This window comes from Oncorhynchus tshawytscha, linkage group LG24 (assembly GCF_018296145.1).
Source record: "Oncorhynchus tshawytscha isolate Ot180627B linkage group LG24, Otsh_v2.0, whole genome shotgun sequence".
Classification (NCBI taxonomy): Eukaryota; Metazoa; Chordata; class Actinopteri; order Salmoniformes; family Salmonidae; genus Oncorhynchus; species Oncorhynchus tshawytscha.
The window spans coordinates 14,540,025-14,560,324 of record NC_056452.1 but is presented as its reverse complement, the minus strand read 5'-3'; the positions used below and the strand labels follow the sequence as shown (position 1 = coordinate 14,560,324).

General features: G+C 42.8%; 1 protein-coding gene across 2 annotated transcripts in view; it reads left to right on the top strand.

Moving 5' to 3' along the window:
- The window catches only part of itga3b (integrin, alpha 3b), a 53,221-nt gene that overhangs the window by 14,610 nt on the left and 18,311 nt on the right, over nucleotides 1-20,300 (top strand). Inside the window, exons 1-3 of one of the 2 annotated variants that reach the window (XM_024386738.2) lie at nucleotides 16,287-16,738; nucleotides 18,838-18,965; nucleotides 20,054-20,136. In XM_024386738.2, the coding sequence (XP_024242506.1) occupies nucleotides 18,947-18,965; nucleotides 20,054-20,136 (102 nt within the window). In that variant the 5' untranslated portion in view covers nucleotides 16,287-16,738; nucleotides 18,838-18,946. Of the gene's footprint in view, nucleotides 1-16,286; nucleotides 16,739-18,837; nucleotides 18,966-20,053; nucleotides 20,137-20,300 lie in introns of those variants that run through there. The other variant, XM_024386737.2, reaches the window with a different exon arrangement.

Sequence of the window (20,300 nt, the reverse complement as noted above, 5' to 3'; positions counted from 1 at the left end):
ACTTGATTTGCTCTCCAGGCACGCCAAGTAGGCGGAATTTGTTTCTTCAGACACATGAAACGGTTCAAAATGGGCACACTTCGCCTACCCGGCGTGCAGGGCAGCTGAAACAAGTGCACCTACAGCTAACAGTGCGAGACAACAAAAAAGAAGGAACGCAAGGCTTTATCGCTGTTGTTTTTATATACATTTTTCGTGATTGACTAGGAATGCCTTGGAGTTGCCAGTCGATCGCTTTCGACCATTTGGTGACCACTGGTTTAAAGTGAATACCATCATCCAGTTTGACTGATTCCAGGACAGTACTTAAACTCAAGTGAAGCAACGAGATTTGAGAGTTTCTCTGGCCATTGTGGAGAAGCTTGATGGCAATAGAGAAAACCCAGACCCCCCCCCAAGACAAGATCTGGTACCTGGATAGCGTTGCACGTTCCTCACACAGTACCTGTACCTGTCTGAAGCCAAATATGGCACTCTTCCCTGCACCCTCACCCCTCCCTTCCCATCACATTCACATCCACCACCCACTTCAAGGAGGGAGGAGGTAGCAATGCTGTCAGCTGGTCTCTGATTGGCTCCTTTCAGGCCTCTGACCCATGGTATGCCTGGAATGTTTCACCCTTCCCTGTACACTCGACTTGCCAGGTTGCAGGTTGGGACATGGATGAAATTAGTTTGGGGGGAATTCACAATTCAGCAACTCTTGGATGTGTCTTCTATCTTCTGTCTTGTTCAACCTTCAACAGTAGACAGACAATGTTGTCTGCCACTTCTCAACCTAGATGAAGTTTATGAACCACAGCACTCCTAAATAGGCCAATCAATGGTCATAATGCCTCAAGTCTCCAAGGCTTTTAATCAGAGGGGAGAGGTGCAGTTTAGCCATCTCATCTCTGTCTGAGGGCCGTGGCCCCTGGCCATGAAAACGCTGCCTTTAATTTGATGGGGCCTTCCCCTATTTCTCTCCTCTCTTCACTGAGGTGTAAAGTACTGTAGATTGCTGTCAGACCTTTTATAGACAAACTGCAGGGTTTGCTAACAGATTTCCATGTTAGAAAAAGCATTGAGCTTCGGTTCAGTTCATTTCAGTTACAGTACCTTCAGAAAGTGTTCACTCCCCTTGACCTTATCCACATTGTTGTGTTACAGCGTGAATTTAAAATGGATTATATTGAGATTTTTTAGTCACTGGCCTACACACAATACCCCATAATGTCTAAGCAGAATTGTGTTTTTAATTGTTTTTACAAATTAATAAAAAATGAAAAGCTGAAATATCTTGAGTCAATAAGTATTCAACCCCTTTGTTATGGCAAGCCTACATACGTTCAGGAGTAACAAGTCACATAACAAGTCACATAATAATAGTGTTTAACATGATTTTTTCATGACTACCTCATCTCTCTACCCCACATATATCGTGTCTTCAGAAAATATTCATACCTCTTGACTTATTCCACATTTTGTTGTGTTAAAGCCTGAATTCTATATGTATTACATATATGTTTTTTTCTCACCCATCTACACACAATACCCCATAATGACTAAAGTGAAAACATGCTTTTAGAAATGTTTGTAAATGTATTGGTTGTCCAGCAATGATCAACAACTAGAGCTTGAATAATTTCGAAAATAATAATGGGCAAATGTTAAACAATCCAGGTGTGGAAAGCTCTTAGAGACGTACCCAGAAAGACTCACAGTTATAAACGCTGCCACTGGTGCTTCTACAAAGTATTGTCTCAGGGGTGTGAATACTTATGGAAATTTGCTATTTTTCGATTTCAGTAAATTCACATTTAGATTTATAAAGACATGTTTTCCTTTTTTTCATGATAGGCTATTGTGTGTAGATGGGCGAGAGTGAAAAATCTATTCAATCCATTTTGAATTCATGCAGAATGTGGAGTAAGTCAAAGGGTATGAATACTTTCTGAAGGCACTGTGTGTCACCTCCCTCTCTCACTGTGCTCAGGCACTATGTAAAACAATATGAGGATGAATTGTTGTACATTATACACAACTGCCTGGTCTACTTTTTTCCTTCCAATTCATTCTCTGCTGCCTGAGAACTGTAAAATATGGACTAACAAAATAATTAGGGCAGAAAAATGTCCTTCCACATGGTAGACAAATGAAGAAGACGGGTTTGTTGAGGTGCAGTTAACTCTAATGAACTTATCCTCATGAGAGCCAGTTTCATCATAGCGCTTGATGGTTTTTGCGACTGCATTTTAAGAAACGTTCAAAGTTCTTGAAATGTTCCAGATTGACTGCCCTTCATGTCTTAATGTAAAGATGGACTGCCATTTCGCTTTGCTTATTTGAGCTGTTCTTGCCATAATATGGACTTGGTCTTTTACAAAATAGGGGTATCTTCTGTATACCACCCCTACCTTGTCACTAACAACTGATTGGCTCAAACACATTAAGAAGGGAAGAAATTCCACAAATGAACTTTTATCATTGAAATGAGAGAATGCCAAGATTGTCAAAAGCTGTCATCAAGGCAAAAGGTGGCTACTTTGAATTATCTCAAATATAAATTATATTTTGATTTGTTTAACTCTTTATTGGTTCTTACTACATGATTCTATATGTGTTATTTCATAGTGTTGATGTCTTCACTATTATTCTATTCTATGTAGATAATATTAAAACTAAAGAAACAACCTCTCCCTGACCGAGTATGTAATACCTACATGTTTCAAGCAGACCACCATAGTCCCCGTGGCTAAGGAAGCGAAGGTAACCTGCCTAAATGATTACCGCCCCGTAGCACTGACGTCAGTAGCCATGAAGTGCTTATCACTGCACCTGTACATAGCACATCTGTAAATAGCCCATCCAACTACCTCATCCCCATACTGTAATTTATTTTGTTTATTTTGCTCCTTTGCACCCCAGTATCTCTACTTGCACACTCATCTTCTGCACATATATCACTCCAGTGTTTAATTGATAGATTGTAATTATTTTGCCACTATGGCCTATTTATTGCCTTACCTCCCTTATCCTACCTCCTTTGCACACACTGTATTTAGACTTTTTCTATTTTATTATTGACTGTATGTTTGTTTATTCCATGTGTAACTCTGTGTTGTTGTTTGTGTTACACCGCTTTGCTTTATCTTGGCCAGGTCACAGTTGTAAATGAGAACTTGTTAATTAATGGTGAAATAAAAATACATTTAAAAAAAGGCTGCTAATGGCTCACATCAACAGCATCCTCCCATACACCCTAGACCCACTCCAATTCGCATACCGCCCCAACAGATCCACAGATGACGCAATCTCAATCGCACTCCACACCGCCCTTTCCCACCTGGACAAAAGGAACACCTATGTGAGAATGCTGTTCATTGACTACAGCTCAGTGTTCAACACCATAGAGCCCACAAAGCTCATCACTAAGCTAAGGACTTTGGGACTAAACACCTCCCTCTGCAACTGGATCCTCATCAGCTTCTACCCACAAGCCAATTAATCAAATCGCCACCGGGCTGTTTACATTAACTCCCCTCCCTTTTGTATACTGCTGCTACTCGCTATTTATTATCTATGCATAGTCACTTCACAAATTACCTCAACTAACCTGTACCCCCCCGCACCCTGACTTGGTACCGGTGCCCCCTGTATATAGCCTCGTTATTGTTATTCTTATTGTGTTACTTTTTATTATTACTTTTTATATGAGTCTATTTGGTCAATCTTTTCTTAACTCTTCTTGAACTGCACTGTTGGTTAAGGGCTTGTTAGTCAGCATTTCACGGTAAATTCACGGTTGATTTGATTTGATTTGAAATCCCTGCAATGAGTAGATGTGTCCAAACTTTTGACTGGTACTGTATATTTTTAAGAACATTCCTTAAAGTATAATTTTTTGAGTTAACTAACGTTACTGTCCCCACTACACCCCCCAAAAATACTTAAATACATTTAATTGAAATACTGTAGAATTCCATTCATTCCTATGGAGGAATGCTCCTACTGGGTTATGCCAATATGGCCGACAGGTGGCTTCAAAGTGTCTCAATGGCCAATACATAACATCATCAATCCAGGGTTTATATACAGTACATCACTGGGTTCAAATCTTTTGGTTCTAGGTAGAACCCTTTTGAGTTCTATGTAGAACACGTTGCACAGAGGGTTCTACATGGGACCCAAAAGAGTTCTACTTGGATCTAAAAAGGGTTCTACCTGGAACTAAAAAGGGTTCTCCTATGGGGACAGCTGAAGAACCCTTTTGGAACCCTTTTTTTCTAAGTTGACACCTGTCTGAAAAGGATGTGTCATGTGTCTGAAGTATTATGAGTCAGGGGTTATCTACCAATGTATGTGCTTCTTGTACAGCTGTAGTATCTTCATTTGAGCCAGTTTGCTACTACAGTAGGAAAATAATCCTGCAGCAACAGGAAATATTAATTATTATGTGGATTATAATTAATGGACATTTTTGTAGGGGTTGCTACATTTTTATTAAAATAAAAACTTTCTTAAACCTCAAATACACTACAAGATCTTTACACTGTGATTAGTTTAGACAGTATCTCATAATGGAACAAGAATTATCTCTGTTTATGCTGGGTCAAATTTGCTGTAGGCCTATTTACTTTCACTTCCTTGCTATTTCATTGGGTTTGTGAATGTATTATGACTATCCATTGCAATGAACAATAATCATAATGGCATTTACAATCCGTGCTTAGAGATAGCATGGCATCCCTCAGTGTGTGGAGCATTAGAATGAATGACTTTCTAATAACATGTTATAATGAATGAACCCCAGCTGGTCATTGAACCCCAGCTGGCCCCCCCGCACTATCACCCAGTATCTCTACCATGGAGAATCCCTCTAGAGGGGCTTTCACTCGGGACTACCTGCAGAGACGACTCTGCTTCTACCCTACAAACACGGGAACACATCCTTTGTCCCCTATCTGGTTGTATAAACAGGTTTTAAAAAAGCATAGAGTTACCACTTGCCATGGTGCCGTAGGCCCCTAATGGGGTATATGTGGTCGCCAAGGGAGCAACATGCTGTCTTTCACTCTGCATGTCATTCTTCATCTCAGGAAGGGTAATGTGATATGGATGGAGAGATCCGTTTACACTTGGCATGTCTCTCTGCACCTCTCTCTCTCTACAAGGTACAGTTGGGAGATACTGTAGTTTGGCTATGTATGAGACGACCAGTCAGATACTGCCCTTTTAATGAACACAAACAAGCTGTGTCAATGTGTCTCGTGTTGAACAGTGCACAGTATCCGTAGGTTACGTGCCGTCTTGATTTCAATGCTTTTCTGCAGTTATTCTTGCTAGTTGAGAACAGAACTTGAGACGCTTTCAAATGTAACTATTGTGATAGGTTAGTAGGCTACATTACATGTTTCCCGTGACAAAAACTTTGCGGTCTTCAAGTATCATACAAAGAACACAACGAAACGATCCATTCTATCCACACAGTCAAAGCACAACGACCATTTCCAATAGCCAAACACGCTAACATGGCGTCAGCCAGGTGCAAACAGCCTTTAAATAACCCCCTGAGCCGTCCCACCTCTATCCCTCCATCATGGCTAAACTCTGTGGTCAAGACAGGTTTGATCAACTCAGGGTTAACTTGCTGGAAATTCCACTATGTGAAACCTCATGGCTTTGTGGGGGCAGTGAGGGAGGTGGAAGTGGCTGCTCCTGGTTTGCTCAACGTGGGCCACGGATTTTGCGGCCTTGTAAAGATTTGAGACCTTGAGGCCAATGATCTCCCAGGTCAACCCAGAAACACATGTCCAGACTTAAGACTTGCAGCTGTGGGGGTTCTAGTCAGGGGACCAAGGTACAGTGCATGGTTGGGGTATGAATCAAACAATGTTTTTTCTGAGGTTCCCTTGGGGAAAATAAAGTTATTCTAAGTCAATAGATCAGTGTTATGCGTTTATAGTGGTAGGGTAGGGATTAGGGAACCCCCCCAATGGTCACCCTGTGACATCACTCAGTCTGGTAAAGCACTTACGTGTGAGGCATAGTGGAGTGAGGTGTTCCAGTGCTTTAAGGGTCAAACCATTGATGTCAATGGAATTCAGTCCCTGCTTAAACCACATTCAGTGCCTGTTGTCAGGCCGTTGTCACATTTGACTGTTACAGTAAAGCGTACGTTGTGTATTATGATAGAGTGAACAACCACACTCTAATTATTTCACAGACTCCAAATGAGAGTTTGCTCTCCCGTCACTGTTAGACCAATGACACGCTCAGCGGGCCGGTATAAACCGGATGCGTGCGGTTTTCACAGGAAATGGTAAGAGACTATGACGCGGCATCTGCTTTTGGACTTTAAGAAGGTGACACCAATGATGGTGGATAAATTAATATACAGTAAATATACAGTACCAGTCAAAAGTTTGGATACACCTACTCATTCAAGTGTTTTTCTTTATTTTTATTATTTTCTACATTGTAGAATAATAGTGAAGACATGAACACTATGAAATAACACACACGGAATCATGTAGTAACCAAAAATGTGTTAAAACAAATCAAAATATATTTTATATTTGAGATTCTTCAAAGTAGCCACCCTTTGCCTTGATGAAAGCTTTGCACACGCTTGGCATTCTCTCAGCCAGTTTCATGAGGAATGCTTTTCCAACAATCCCAAACCATCTCAATTGGTTTGAGGTCGGGGGATTGTGGAGGCCAGGTCATCTGATGCGGCCCCATATCACTCTCCTTATTGATCAAATGGCCCTTACACAGCCTGAAAAAAGTGAAAAGAAAAGTGAAAAAAATATTCAGTTCCGGTCTACTTAACAGGGTCGGTCTCCCATAGACATCAATGCAATAGCAGCTGGGTCTGGTCTACTGACTTTCAGTGAACCAGAAAAAAACAGTGTGTGTGTGCATTCTTACATCCCTGTGTGTGTGTTCATGTGCGTGTGTGTTTGTGTGTGAGTGTGTGTGTGTGCGTGCGTGTGTGTTTGTGTGTGAGTGTGTGTGTGTGAGTTTGTGTGTGTGTGTGTGAGTTTGTGTGTGTGTGTGTGTGTGAGTTTGTGTGTGTGTGTTTGTGTGTGAGTGTGTGTGTGTGAGTTTGTGTGTGTGTGAGTTTGTGTGTGTGTGTGTGTGTGTGTGAGTTTGTGTGTGTGTGTGTGAGTTTGTGTGTGTGTGTGTGTGTGTAGGCCTATGCACGTGCATGCGTGTGCAGGTCTGTGACTGTGTGAAAGAGAAACCAGAGGGGGTTATTCAATGTTCCAGTCATGCGAGGCCTAACATGAACTGTTCCTCAAACATGTCTTTGTTCCGTGCCAGGGGGATAGTGTGTCATTTCCTCCTGTGATGTACAGCATCGTATTAAAACGCACGTATTCTTCATGTGTATTTCCTGTCCGATTAGATGGACCCCTCAAGGAATTGTTGACATTGATCCCAATGATGCGTTAATTAATTTCCTGTATCCCCGGCTTTCACTGGACGCATTGGATGCATCCTAAATGGCACCCTATTGCCTATAAAGTGCACTATATAGGGACTAGGGTGCCATTTGGGACGTGTCCATTGCCTTGTATGCATATCCAAGTGTCGCCTGGAATGTTGTCTAAAATGTCTGACACCATTGTGAAGAGAGATGTTTGACAAGCGGAGTGATGTGAAAAGTGCCTCTGGAAAGAGAAGACTGGAGAAGAAGTGAGAGGGGGAAGCCAACAAAATGCTTGGCCAACTCTCCCCTCAGCAACCTAGCATCAGTGGCAGTCAGCTAGCCTGGAGATATCTAGCTGAAATTTGATCTAGACCCCTATTCAGTGGGTTTATCGAGTTCAAAAAGATCTTTGGCTGGTTTTTGGTTGCAAGAAAACTAGCATCCACCAGAAAACTAGCATTGACCTTCAAAATATGATGTTATTTTGACTATATCCTGTTATAGTTACAGAGTTGTACACTATCTATACACTGCTATCTCTTGTAGTTTTTGAATGAGAAACTGTATTTCAGCCACATGCTGCCACAACAACGACTATTTTATAGTAGGTGGTTCACCAGTAAACACCATTCAACATCCAGGGATCATTCACAAAGTGAATGGAAGTCACTACTGAGTGCATTGATGATGTCATCACTTTCATATCTGGTGGAAGTAGCATGATTTCAGTGTTTCTTATCTGCATAGGGTCAGTCAATTAAATAACGTGAGTGCTTTTGTGTATTTTCCATGTATTAATGATGTTGAGGACCTTTGCTTCACGACGATCTGGAAGGAACAAGTCAACTAAGTCAGCATTGATACCTAGTGGATCAGAGGAGGTGAATAATGTTGTAGGCGTGTTTGTCTGCCGACTAACCACAGTTCCAAAGGCAGCAGGTGTTTCAACTAGCCTGTTTCAACTAAACTGTTTGCCTTGTCACGACTCATCTAAAAGCTATGTGTGTGCGCACAAAGAATGTGCTAACAGCTAGGTGTGCACACCGTTAATATTCCGCTAGCAATGTGTACCCTCGTGGGTTTGTGTGCTTTTCAAAGAAAAGACAGATATTTGCTGAAAACACATCAATTACAGAGAATGTTGTGTTCAAATAGCCCCCCCCGACACAGAAAATTTGTATTCCTTCCTTCCTTCTTTCCTTCCTTCTTTCCTTCCTTCCTTCTTTCCTTCCTTCCTTCCTTCCTTCCTTCCTTCCTTCCTTCCTTCTCTCTCTCTCTCTCTCTCTCTCTCAACCACCCACCCACACACACACACACAACGTTTCATATCAAGTGAGGACAGGATGTCCCTTTCCAGTTAGTGTAGTCGGACTGTGTATTCCTGTAGCTAGCATTTCAACATTACCGCTCTTTCAAAGCAGTCATTACACCATTACAAAGAGACAAATAGATTTTAAACCTCGTTCCCCTTGTTCTAATGCAAAATCGAATCTGATAATTGAGTCGAGCTGAATTCAGTATTACTACCCCATTTATTAGTTTAGCGGGACAAACGGCAACATTTTCCAGGAATCGATCTGGTCTTACTGCTCGTCTATAATGTAATTGGTTTATACTTCAAGGCCCACACACTGGTACTGTCACCTTGCTCTTTGTTTACACTATCTATCTAGTTATTGTGTTGTTTGCTGTGTCTTGCTGTGTCATCGAAAAAATTACACACTGCTTACCAGCTCAGCTACAGACCAATGTTGCATCCACAGTTACAACTGATAGCTGCCACTAAAATACTAATATATGGACACATTTAATCCGAATAATTCGCAACTCAAACTCCATAGCCTTTCACAATGGATTTACAATTATTCCAATGCGCTGTGTGCAAACACACACTGAATATCCTTACACACACATACAGTGGCAAGAAAAAGTGTGTGAACCCTTTGGAAATACCTGGATTTCTGCATAAATTGGTCATAAAATTTTATCTGATCTTCATCTAGGTCACAACAATAGACAAACACAGTCTGCTTAAACTAATAACACAAACAATTATACGTTTCCATGTCTTTATTTAACACACCGTGTACACATTCACAGTGCAGGGTGCAAAAACTATGTGAACCCTTGGATTTAATAACTGGTTGACCCTCCTTTGGCAGCACTAACCTCAACCAAACATTTTCTGTATTTGCGGATCAGACCTGCACAACTGTCAGGAGGAATTTTGGATCATTTCTCTTTACAAAACTGTTTCAGTTCAGCAACATTCTTGGGATGTCTGGTGTGAACTGCTCTCTTGAGGTCATGCCACAGCATCTCAATCGGGTTGAGGTCAGGACTCTGACTGTGCCACTCCAGAAGGTGTATTTTCTTCTGTTGAAGCCATTCTGTTGTTGATTTACTTCAGTATTTTGGGTCGTTGTCCTGTTGCATCACCCAACTTCTGTTGAGCTTCAATTGGTGGACAGGTAGCCTAACATTCTCCTGCAAAATGTCTTGATAAACTTGAAAATTCATTTTTCCATCAATGATAGCAAGCTGTCCAGGCCCTGAGGCAGCAAAGCAGCACCAACCATGATGCTCCCTCCACCATACTTTACAGTTGGGATGAGGTTTTGATGTTGGTGTGCTGTGCCTTTTTTTCTCCACACATAGTCTTGTGTGTTCCTTCCAAACAACTCAACTGTAGTTTCATCTGTCCACAGAATATTTTGCCAGTAGCGCTGTGGAACATCCAGGTGCACTTTTGCAAACCTCAGACGTGCAGCAATGGTTTTTTTGGACAGCAGTGGCTTCTTCCCTGGTGTCCTTCCATGAACACCATTCTGGTTTCATGTTTTACGTATCGTAGACTCATCAACAGACATGCCAGCATGTTCCAGAGATTTCTGTAAGTCTTTAGCTGACACTCGAGGATTCTTCTTAGCCTCATTGAGCATTCTGCGCTGTGCTCTTGCAGTCATCTTTGCAGGACAGCCACTCCTAGGGAGAGTAGCAACAGTGCTGAACTTTCTCCATTTATAGACAATTTGTCTTACTGTGGACTGATGAGCATCAATGCTTTTAGAGATACTTTTGTAACCCTTTCCAGCTCTATGCAAGTCAACAATTCTTAATCTTAGGTCTTCTGAGATCTCTTTTGTTCGAGGCATGGTTCACATTAGGCAATGCTTCTTGTGAAAGCAAACTCACATTTTGTGTGAGTGTTTTTTATGGTGAAAGGCAGCTCCAACCAAAGTCTCCAATCTCGTCTCATTGATTGGACTCCAGGTTAGCTGATTTCTGACACCAATTAGCTTTTGGGGAAGTCATTAGCCTAGGGGTTCACATACCTTTTCCAACCTACACTGTGAATGTTTAAATTATGTATTCAATATACAATATACAATCATTTGTGTGTTATTAGTTTAAGATCAAATTATCAAATTTGATGACCAATATATGCAGAAATCCAGGTAATTCCAAAGGGTTCACATAGGTTTTCTTGCCACTGTATATAATACATAAGGTTCTCAATGAAATGTCCATATCGACAATCAAAATGACTTAAAAAGGCAGTTCAAAATGTTTTTTAAAAAAAGGGTCTATTCAAAACAAAATTCTTGCTTGATAGTTCAAATGCATTCAAAGGGATGTTGTCTGTTCTCATGATTCAGCTGTAGCCGAACCTGCAAATTGCAAAGGAAAATGCATTTAGGCCTACCTTTGCTTGTAAATTAAGTCCATTTGTCTGGTGAACCTCTCGTGACAGCATTGTAGAAGTCACAGCAGAACCCTCATTATTTTATTCTGCAGGCACTAAGCAGGGAGACACATCCCCAAGTTCTCCTTCGGGTTCCATTTTCACACTGACACAAAAAGTCCTTTCCATTCCTATTATGTCCACAAAGCAAAATGTAATGTCCAAGATGTGTAAAAGTCTGTGTAAAAAGTATTAATTGGTAATGACGTTTCAGATAAGTGGACAGTCCAGTACTCACTGTTCGCCTGTCTGACAGCTAGCAGTGAGGGAGATGGTGGTTGCTTGTCATGTCAGGTATTGTGTGTAGAGCTCCTGTATGCTGCCTTTGTCTGTCTGGTCTTAACTGTCATTATAGTTGACGTTCCACTCTTCGAACACTCCAAACGGCGCTTCAAACATTATTCTAACTTGGAAAATAGTTTGAGGTGCAATAGTGTCTGTTTGTCAGATTGTTTTTGCTAGCTAGCTAGCTTTGTTAAGTTCAAGGGAAGCGAGGGCCACATTATGTTGACACGCCCAAATGTGCACAGCTTACCCCAGGAAATACCCACGCAACATTGTTTAGACAACATGCATGCGCAAAATATGAAATAGCCAATGAAGCTACTTTAAGCTAGGCGAAGCAGCGACGCTTATGCTGACCCTGTCCATTAACAGTGACTGGACTCAGGAACAGCCATGGCGTCAACGATTTGAATGTATTTGAATGGCTGGAAAGGAAGGCATGAATGCCCTGGCGCCTTCTGGTGCCGTTTTAGCACATTTGGGGATTTTTGTAGCATAAAAACCACCAGAATCATTGAGAAAAAAACATTAGATATCCAAAAATAGTGACTTAAAAAAAGATATAATTGTATTTCTTATTTGGCTTTTCGTAACTGCTTTCTTTATTAGTTTATCTCAGGGTAAGTACTTCCTACTCTGCCTACTACCCTGTCTGCACATCACTGGTTGTCAATGAACACTGGGTTATCATGTAAACCTCAACGCTATGCGGGCTCTGTAAGCCTGATCTCAGACCTGCTATTGGTCCCCATGACGAACAGGTTCCCTGGGCTTATCTAGACAGGTGATCAATCACCTGCATATACAGTACATGCATGCTCGCACACACGGGCATGCACAAACACTCACTCACGCACACACACACACACACACACACACACACACACACACACACACACACACACACAGGCACAGGCATTAGCACACACACGCATGCAATCATGCGTACACACACACCCACTCACACTTCCAGGCTCTTCGGGCAGGGTGCCAGTCCAGCTGGGCCGATGGCTATCGTCTATTTCCACCAGCCCTGTGTCATACCTTATCACGCCACTGTTTAGACTGGAGAGAGATGGATGCACCCTGACAGGAACTATGCTCCTTTGTAGACCTGTCTCATTGGCACTGTGTCTGGACTTGTCTTTTAAGTATTTTGCCGCATTCAGACGAAAAGGAGAGATGACCCAGCAATTCAAACAATTTTTTGGTTGTAGTAGGATCTTCTTCCACAGAACGATGTCTTCCAACCAGGTATTCAAAGAGCATATGACGTTTGATTTGAAGCTGAAGAGGGAGAGAATGGGCAGTGAAGGAGAGTATATGGCCCCATTCCAACATGTTGTAGGGGTGCGACTGGAAGTGTGTTGGCTTAGGTGTCTGGAAGACAGAGGATTGTTTACCAAAACAAGACACCCTCCGCCTTGCTTGTAGTGTCACTTTCTCCTTTGTCTGGCTATGCAGTTCTCTTTCCCCTCTATTCCCCTCTACCTCTCCCTTCTCATTTTCCCCCATCCCTTCCTCTCCTCTCCGCCCGCCCTCTCTCTCTCCTCTCTCTTTCTCTCTGTCTCTCCCCTCTCTTCTCTACCCCTCTCTCCTTTCTCCCTCCTCTGTTCTAAGATGACACCTTGTCTTATGCAAGTCTGGCATAGAATGGTCATTTGTGACTCAGCAACTCTTCGTGGAAAAGGTTATCGCATTATTGCAACCATTTTGATAAGAATATGATTCATTCAGACACTCCTCTTTCCAACGTCTTTTTTCTCTAAAGGGTTCAATCTGCATCGTGGAGGTTCGGCTTTGCAGCGCGATCGACATGTAAAGGCAGCGTTCCCGCTTTAAGCAGAGACTGTATCACAGTAAACGCTGCACACATCGGCTCAATCTGAAATGACCTTACCGTTTCTAGCGCGGAATCTGTAGCGCTTCAGCAACACAGATTGAATAGAGCCCTACATTTCAAGAATGCAGAGGCGACGCACCTTGTGATCTACAGCAAATGTTTGGTTAAGGAAGGCCAGAGGGGCACATTTCAACATGTCCTTTGAGTTGGAATGCAGCTCCAACCACCTTGTTCCTGATCCAGAGAGAGAGTTGAGACTGTATATTAAAAGGTGATGAGCAGAGTGGGAAATATGGGTGGCCATATTGTTTCATTTTGAATAAGCGAGAGAATATCATTGTGTGAAGGTCAAGAATAGACAACATTGCCATTGTTTTTGAGCTCAACTGCTTACAGGATACAGTGGGTGTTTTATATTGAGAGACTTTGAGGGTTGTGTGTAATCTATCATCGATAAGGATAGCTACAATAATGTCACAACATGCTCACATGCTCATAACATGCTCATTGTGTACTTTATTTTTTTACAAACAATGTTTTCTGGTTGTCACATTTCTTTAATGTAGCCTATTCCTGTCACGGCTGTTAAAGGAAGAGGACCAAGGTGCAACGTGAGCGTACATTTCTCTTTTTATTTGGAAAAAAGACACCGAACAAAACAATAAACACTACAAAAACAGGCTATGTGCCTTAAACAAAGTCAACTACCCACCAAGACAGGTGGGAAAAAGGGCTGCCTAAGTGTGGTTCTCAATCAGAGACAACGATAGACAGCTGTCCCTGATTGAGAACCCTACCCGGCCAAAACATAGAAATACAAATGATAGAGTATAGAATACCCACCCCAACTCACACCCTGACCAAACCAAAATAGAGACATAAACAGGATCTCTAAGGTCAGGGCGTGACAATTCCTTAAAGATGGAAGGGGAAACCAGGCCATCGGTCGCCCAGTGGTTATGAAACAGAGGAGACGAGAGGAGCATCCATCATCGTAGTAAAAAAGGATCGTAATACAAACTCTGCTGTTTTATCGCATGTGCAATGATGTCTGGGGGGGGGGGGTTTGTTGTTTGAGGTAAGTTTGTTGTTGTAATATCGCTAAAAAAGGACGTGGCTGTTTCCCCTCTATGGATTCCAGCTTTAATCTTCAAAGCAACTTTAATTAAATGAAACCGATTAGTAACTCTATTTACAGGTTCTCTATGTTGTCTAAAGGGGACTTTCAAAAACATGACTACATCAGCGGAGGCTGCTGAGGGGAGGACGTCTCATAATAATGGCTGGAACTGAGCGATTGGAATGAAACCACATAGAAACCATGTGTTTGATACCATTTCACCTATCCGCTCCAGCAGTTACCACGAGCCTGTCTTCCCCAAGTAAGGTGCCACCAACCTCTTGTGGTCTACATGTGAGAATTGTTATGGGTGAGAAGTCTGTCTAGCAGCAGGGCTGAATTGCCAAAATAAACAAAAGGTGACCCACGTGCTGCAGTACTGGAGATGAGGGCTAGTGAGGACATTCCGTTTTGTGGAATTCACAGACGGGTCTGTGAATGAGGTCAAACTGATCCACTTTTGTTTGGTAGTGTGCTATTCCAGCAGTTCACTGGCCCTAGCTTCCCATTGCCCAGATTAGCGGTTAGTGAACTCTGTGCCCCAATTCATCACAGCTTTGGACAACAATAATGAATCAAGTGTTTTGTGTATTGTTTTGTTTACTTTCTCACAATGAGCAAAGGTCTATAACTCTATTGTCTCCCGGGTATTGTCGAGGTCGGCTAATCCATGTAAATGGTGTTGAGTTTTCCCACAGGAATAGCAAGCCCCATATTTGACATTTATAGATTTAGACTTTATCCATAAGTCCTTGTATTCACCCTTGGTGTGACTTTTCAATTGAATATCTCCTTGGGTGGCCTTGTCTCAAGATTTAGCAGCCAGACATATATTCAAACAAGCTACTGCACATTCCAGTGTGTGGACACACACACAAAGGCCCACACAGGTGTCTGACTCTTCACGCACGCATGTGCGCGCACACACACACACACGCACACACACACACACACACACACACACACACACACACACACACACACACACACACACACACACACACACACACACACACACACACACACACACACACACACACACACACACACACCACACAACCCTGTTGCTGCATAATGGGCCTCTCCTCTCCTTCCTTTAAACCTAGTGCTGGGTCCTACTACAGCATATCTGTCTGGTCTCGATCCTGCGACTGTCTGTGGAATCTCAGATACAGCCTGGCTACAGAGTGACCCCCAGAGCCAAAGTCTCTCTGCCTCCCTAAGGAGCATACTGTGTGTGGGAACACTTCTCGTAAGTCCCAGGAAGACGCACAGTGTCGTGCACAGTGTGCAGACCTGGGTCACATTGGCCCTGGTTGTCATCACCCAGGCAAGGTAATTCATTAATGGCTGATAATGCACATCGAGAGAAAGGAGGGATAATTGTCTCCCGTCGCTGTTTCAGATGAGGCAGTGATTGCTGTTGTAGCTGAAGTATGTCAGAGCCATGTTCTTGGGAGAGGGGATGCCAGTAATTCCTGTAACGGTTGGGCGCAGGATACCCTTGCACCAGTAATCTGTCTTTATATCTCTTTCGGGTCATTGTTTATTGTATAGTCTTATGTGGGCTGAATTACCTTGTTCCATTTAGTAGTGGGAGACTTCTGTACATTGTCACTGTGTGACATGAGACAGGAGGTTTCTCCTCCTCAGGTCACATGACCAGGAAAACCCCCTTGGCGTATGACATAGTACAGTTCTGTTATGTGTAGAATGCTGTTAGTGTTCACCTTTCTAATGGGGTCCTATATGGCTCAGTTGGTAAAGCATGGTGCTTGTAATGGCTGGGTTCAATTCCCAGGGCCACCCACAGGTAAAATGTGTGCACACATGACTGTAAAGTTACTTTGGATAAAAGCATCTGGGAAATGGCATATGTTATTTTTGATAAGCAGTAAGGGTGCCTGATGTGGGCGTTTCGGAAGGTCGGCTAGCCATCCTGTGTCGTGTTAAGTGAATAAACACTGAGGCCTTTGTAGGACTGGTGGTGCCAGGCACACGGTCCACAATCTCCACTTTATACACACAAACCACCCCTTAATGTTTTCACCAGTATGACTCACAAGGTGAACTGTATGTTATCTGAGTCATTTTTATCACGTCTGGACATCTTTGAAATATTCACCTGGACTATCTCATCCTCCCTTCAAATGCCTATACCTCAAATGAAATCCTGCCACTCCCCTCAGAAGCTTAAGACATTTACTTTGAAACTCTCTTTGTATTTCTCAACATAGAGCACTCTCCTTGAATGTAGGCTGTGTTTCTTCTTGGGCGGCTCCTATCTCTCCACTCAGTGCAATGGATTTACTTTTACTTCTCAGTGAGGTATGAACCCTGATATTTACATGGGTGTGAGACTTGATATTTACATGGGTGTGAGACTTGATATTTACACGGGTGTGAGACTTGAGTTTTACATGGGTGTGAGACTTGATATTTACATGGGTGTGAGACTTGATATTTACATGGGTGTGAGACTTGATATTTACACGGGTGTGAGACTTGATATTTACATGGGTGTGAGACTTGATATTTACATGGGTGTGAGACTTGAGTTTTAACTCAAGGCACCAAAAACACTCAACCCACTTCCTGTTGACGTCAGCGAGTTGTGCCAATAACATGACCCAATGTTACAGTCATACGGTAAACACTTTGTGAAGGTTGATTTTGGAAAATTAACCATTTGAAGTCAAATTGAGCAATGGAGTAGGATATTTTGACCATTGAGCTGGGACTGTTCACAACAGACCATAGTCCCACTCAGTGCTTTATTTCTTCATTGACAACATTGATTCATTTTTAGCATCTTAGCTAATCGCTAACCATATTTCATACAAATGTGTCTCATGCTTACATACTTACTTAATTTATACAAATTAGGTTTGATAAATCGTGTGCTGACTGTGAATGCTGCGGCTAGCCACAGGGTCAGTTCCCTTGATAAGATAACGCTGGCTGCTTCACAGCTTTTTTACCCTGGTGCTAATGTTGTGGCTGTCCGGGTGAGTGAAGAAAAAGACAGGGTTGGCTCCCTAAGCCGCTGTCTGTTGCGTCCAGACTTGTACCATGGTTCATGCTTTGGCTCCCCCACACTCTGATCTCCTCCCTCTGAGAAATTTTAAAGGTCATGTGGTTGCTCTCTCCCAGCCCAGAGGCTTTGTGGGTGGTTGTGGGGAAGACATGGTCGGGGTGGGCTAGAGAAGGCTGACCAAATCATTAAGTGAAGTCAATCAATTCTAGCTACGTGTCCCAAGTTGTTGTACAAGATGAACAATAACAGTTTTGCTGTATCAAATAGTTTCTGAATCAAATAGTTCCAACTTCCTAGAGTGATAGTTCCTAATCGTGAATATCCATGAATTATAGTTCCTGTCATGATTGCCTATGTTCCCTATGTTGATATACAGTAGGCTATATTATAAACCTGACAGACTTTATGGCTCTGTTATGTCTGTCTGTCTGTCTGTCTGTCTGTCTGTCTGTCTGTCTGTCTGTCTGTCTGTCTGTCTGTCTGTCTGTCTGTCTGTCTGTCTGTCTGTCTGTCTGTCTGTCTGTCTGTCTGTCTGTCTGTCTGTCTGTCTGTCTGTGTCTGTCTGTCTGTCTGTCTGTCTGTCTGTCTGTCTGTCTGTCTGTCTGTCTGTCTGTCTGTCTGTGTCTGTCTGTCTGTGTCTGTCTGTGTCTGTCTGTGTCTGTCTGTCTGTGTCTGTCTGTCTGTCTGTCTGTCTGTCTGTCTGTCTGTCTGTCTGTCTGTCTGTCTGTCTGTCTGTCTGTGTCTGTCTGTCTGTCTGTCTGTGTCTGTCTGTCTGTCTGTCTGTCTGTCTGTCTGTCTGTCTGTCTGTCTGTCTGTCTGTCTGTCTGTGTCTGTCTGTCTGTCTGTCTGTCTGTCTGTCTGTCTGTCTGTCTGTCTGTGTCTGTCTGTCTGTCTGTCTGTGTCTGTCTGTCTGTCTGTGTCTGTCTGTCTGTCTGTCTGTCTGTCTGTCTGTCTGTCTGTCTGTCTGTCTGTCTGTCTGTCTGTCTGTCTGTCTGTCTGTCTGTCTGTCTGTCTGTCTGTCTGTCTGTCTGTCTGTGTCTGTCTGTCTGTCTGTCTGTCTGTCTGTCTGTGTGTCTGTCTGTCTGTCTGTGTCTGTCTGTGTCTGTCTGTGTCTGTCTGTGTCTGTCTGTGTCTGTCTGTCTGTCTGTCTGTCTGTCTGTCTGTCTGTCTGTCTGTCTGTCTGTCTGTCTGTCTGTCTGTCTGTCTGTGTCTGTCTGTCTGTCTGTCTGTGTCTGTCTGTGTCTGTCTGTGTCTGTCTGTCTGTCTGTCTGTCTGTCTGTCTGTCTGTCTGTCTGTCTGTGTCTGTCTGTCTGTCTGTCTGTGTCTGTCTGTGTCTGTCTGTGTCTGTCTGTGTCTGTCTGTGTCTGTCTGTCTGTCTGTACGTACTCAGTCTCCTGTCAGGAGCACCCAAGGAGAAAGCCCTGGCTCTGAGGAACGTCAATGAGACGGGCGCCATCTACTCCTGTCCTGTCACCACAGAGCTTAACGACTGTGAAAGGATGGACTTGGTCAGCTCCAGTAAGTACTGGCACTCTCACTGTCATTGAAGTGTCCTCTCTATATAAAAGGGTTCTCCTGGTTGAATGGGTGACATGGGGCTTGGTTGGGAGGTTCTTTAGGTGGCTAGATAAGGATGTGTTTGTTAGAACCACTGAATGATGCTTTGTATGTTATGTGTTACTGTGGAGACTGGGTTCACTCACCTGAGTGGGGATTCACCCGTGAGTGGAATTTTCTATGTGGAATTTTCAAAATTGCAAAAACAATCCATACAAACTTGCCAAAGCATTTACTGTCAGTTTCTGACACTGCTCTGTATCTAAAATAATACATTTTAAAAAACACTGTAGGATAGCCTGTATTTGATATCAAGGTCTAGCTATCTCATACTTATTCCAGACCAAGCAGAATACCTCCTGCTCCCAAAGGTAGACTATCAAATTAGACAAATTCCCCTGCTTCCCAAACCCTTACCTCTGCCCTGATAGGCTAAGCCCAACCAGCAAGTATTAGCCTCTGTCATCTCTGAAAGTCATGCTCCAAGAAGGAACATATTGAATTAGTCTTAATTAAAGGTTACGGTAGACTGATTCACCGAGGAGGCAATTATAGCCTCAGAGGCTGAAAGTAAGAATGATAATGCACTTTTTGATGTTAGTCAGTCTCTGTACATTTTTGGGGTTTACACTTGTTCAGGCTTGATCCACATTGGATGAGACTGCTGCTGTTTTTGTTGCTAGGTGTCTTACTTTCATGATGAACATCCTGTGGTTATATTTTGGGGTTTGTTCAGTTGGAACCTTAAGTTCCAAATAACAGTCAGACATTGTCGTATGTATATGTCTGCTCTGTTGCTACTTTTCATGTAAGTGTACAAAACAAAGTACATCTGGAAGCTTTATAATCTTTTAATTACATTGAATACACGATTCATTCTTTGTCATTGAGTCAACCAGTAACTTATTATTGATCACTTCTGACTATACGGTCATGATAATTAACAGTTGCAGAAGACAACAGTACACAGCGTGAACACAGGAACTATGTTTCTATTTAAGATAAAGCATTCCCTTTAAAGCAATGAGTGCGATGTGTGTCTCCCACAGCGGACTCGTCTGAGATGGTGGAGGGGATGTGGCTGGGAGTGACTGTGGCCAGCCAGAGAGACCTGCCAGGGGGTCGAGTGCTGGTGAGAGTGGGACAACACCCTCTGGTTCTCTTTCCTCACTGAAAGTGGACCGTCTCCTATCTTGAGATACTAGATGCTTATAACAAAACATTTCGCACAGATCTGTCTTTGACAGTGACATCAGTTCATGATTTATGCCAAAGTTTGAGTTATGGACATCAAGT